This window comes from Chrysochloris asiatica, unplaced genomic scaffold (genome assembly GCF_000296735.1).
Source record: "Chrysochloris asiatica unplaced genomic scaffold, ChrAsi1.0 scaffold00116, whole genome shotgun sequence".
Classification (NCBI taxonomy): Eukaryota; Metazoa; Chordata; class Mammalia; order Afrosoricida; family Chrysochloridae; genus Chrysochloris; species Chrysochloris asiatica.
In genome coordinates, this window is record NW_006408634.1 from 5,567,619 (window position 1) to 5,570,661 (window position 3,043).

General features: G+C 47.0%; 1 protein-coding gene across 1 annotated transcript; it reads left to right on the forward strand.

The window, feature by feature from the left end:
• Positions 1–1,708: 1,708 nt before the first annotated feature.
• On the forward strand, positions 1,709–2,761 carry LOC102822598 (probable G-protein coupled receptor 32-like). Its single transcript, XM_006868380.1, has one exon. The coding sequence runs from the start codon at positions 1,709–1,711 to the stop codon at positions 2,759–2,761; it is 1,053 nt and encodes a 350-aa protein (XP_006868442.1).
• The last annotated feature ends 282 nt before the right edge of the window (positions 2,762–3,043 follow it).

Below are 3,043 nucleotides of genomic sequence, written 5' to 3' on the forward strand. Positions count from 1 at the left end.
TGGGGGGGGTGGGGGACGATGGAGCGATGTACACAAAAACACTCAGGGATATATAATCATTTAAACAACCAAAGGTCACATTCTGCAAGTCTGCCTCCTGACTCTCTTTCCACGAGTCTAGTGTCTTCAGCTGCTCCATCTCTCCATGTCTTCATCTCTGCCTCCATCTCTGGTGTCACTGCTTCTCTGGATAGGATCCGTGGGTCTATTTTTACTCTTCTTTTCAAGTTCCTTGATTATTACTGATGAGATGATTAGTCTGCTAAACTCTCTTAACATTACCAGAAATCAGCAGCCCCTTTGCAAACTTCTAGGAGGTACTGATTTCTGGTAATGTCAAAGGATCTTAGCAAACATGGTGAAGCACTTGGTTGCTGGTCTACAGGAGAAGAGAACTGGTGATCTGGTTCTGGACAGACTCATCCACTGTCGTTGAGCTGTTTCCACCTCATAGCCACACTGCTGGACAGAGTAGAACTGTCCCAAAGGGTTTCTGTAAATCTTTACGGAAGCAACCTACTTTGTCTTTCTCCCAAGGAGTTGCTGGTGGGTCTGAACTGCATACATTTTGGTTAGCAGCCTGACACTTAACACATTGTGCCACCAGGGTGCCTCCTGTAAAGAAAACCCCATGGAGCAGTTCTACTCTGTCACATGGAGTGGCTTTGAGTCTGAAGTGACTTGACAGCTCCCAAGAACAACAGGAGTCTTCTAAATAAGCACACCATGGCTTTGTTATATTTGTTACACTGCAGTCTTAGCATGGCATTGTAGGATAAGCACTTGACTGCTAATTACAAGATCAGCAGTTCCAACCCACCAGCTGCTCCTCGGAAACTCTATACAGCGTTGCTATGAGTCACAACTGACTCGACAGCATTTAACAACAACAACATTATGTTTACTGCCTTAGTTTGTTCTCCGGCATCCTTCCCTGAGAGGTTAAGTCCCCCACAGTCCTGCTTTGTAGTACGATTTATCCCTAGTACCTGGACTAGTGACATCACGATGCAGCAAGCACTCAGTTAAGATTAGTTAAGTTGGTTTCCTAGTTATCTAATGATACGATAGTAGAGATATTACCAAAGGATCTTTTAACAAACAGAAATATCTTCTCTCACAGTTTAAAAGGTTTGAAGTTCAAATCCAGAGTGCCAGCTCCAGGGGAAGGCTTTCTCCCTTTGTTAGCTTAGGAGAGAGGCTTTACCTTCTCTCATTATCTTTAGGTCCAACGTTCCTTGGAAATCTCCCTGTGTCTTGGCATCAGTGTTCCCCTGGATCTAGGACCCTCCCAGTGCAGGGACCCCAGCCCAAAGGACACACTCTTCTCCTGGTTCTTCATTCTTGGCGGAAGTAAATCTCTTTCCGTTCTGCGTGCTTGCTTAATCTCTTTTATCGCTGAAGAGATCGACTCAAGACACACCTTAAACCTATAGACTGCATATTGCTTCATTCAGATGGTAGAAGTGAGGGTTTACAAGACATGGGACAGTTGTATCAGATCACATCGTGAGGGAGGTGATTACATTATATTAGATCTCATCACAGGCCTCTTAGCTGCCTAACTACTGAGAATCCTGGTGCAGTCACGTTGACCCAAAGCCTTAGCTGTCACACTGGGGAATGAATGAATGAGGTCTGAGGGACTGTGGGCTCTACTGAAGGAAAGCCTGTGGTATTCATGTGTGGTCATTACTGCTCTAGGAAGATGAATATTACCATTTGCCAGCCTGAGGATGTGTGGCATCTCCGCAAGCTGACCGCGGCCATCCTGTGTGTGTGCTTTGTCATTGGCTTAGTGGGCAACGGACTTGTGCTCTGGATGACTGTCTTCAGAATGACTCGCACCGTCACCACCATCTGGTTCTTCAACCTGGCCCTCTCCGACTTCATTGTTTTACTGTCTCTGCCCATTGCAATACATACATTGACCATTGGTGAGTGGCCCTTCAACCAATGGGTTTGCAAACTCTATCAGGGCTTCCGGAGCCTCATTTTCTTCACCAGCATCAACCTCCTGGTCCTCATCTCTGTGGACCGTTGCATCTCTGTCCTCTACCCCATCTGGGCCCGAAACCACCGCACTGTGCAACGAGCAAACTGGCTGGCTGTTGGCGTGTGGTTGCTGTCTGCCTTCACTTGCTATCCATACCTGAAATTCCGGAGCATTGGTACTCTGAAAAACTGCAGCTATTGCTATGTCAACTTCAATACAACGCATGGGGAAATTCCGATTTTAGATCAAGTGGTTGTGGGAAGGCACATGGCTATGACCATCGCTCACCTCCTGTTGGGCTTCCTGGTGCCCCTGGTGGTCATCGGCACCTGTGCCCACCTTATCTGGACCAATATCCGGTGGGAGGGCAGGGTCCACACCAGCTGGACAAAGAGGTTGCTGCTGGTGTTGGTGAGTGTCTTTTTCACCTGTTGGTTCCCATTTAATGTGGCACTCTGGGTCCAGTTGTGGCGTTTTGTGCAGTATAGAAACCCTATTGACCCCAAGATGTTGATCTTCCTTTGGGCTACCTCCTCATTGGGCTGTCTGAACAGCTGCCTCAACCCCTTCCTCTATGTTTTCATAGGCAGAGATTTCAAACAAAAGTTTTTGCAGTCAATCCCTTCTTCCCTGGCCAGAGCATTTGCTGAGGATGGGGTTCTCAGTCTAACTGTCCCCAAGGTAAAGCCCCAAGGGAATAATGGGGACCTTCAGGTGCAAGCTGGAAGCCCTTCTGCTGTGTCTCAAGGAATTTCACTGGGCTGACTTCCAAGACCCTAGCTAACCTTGCCTCTTCTACCAGGAAGTCTTCCTAGAGCCCCCTCATCTAAATCTTTTTAGTAGCAACAGCTACTGTGGCCCAGCATCCATCTTCCCTTCTTCTTTAGTAAGAGTCCCATTTTCTTTTTTAACTGGGCACTTGGTCAGCCATAAGACAAAAACAAAAACAAAAGCATTTCTTAGTGTCTTTTGCAACCAGGCATTGCCTTGTGGCTAAGTCCTGATCAGTAAGAATCAAGTGCCCTTGAAATGTCCTTACATGGTAGG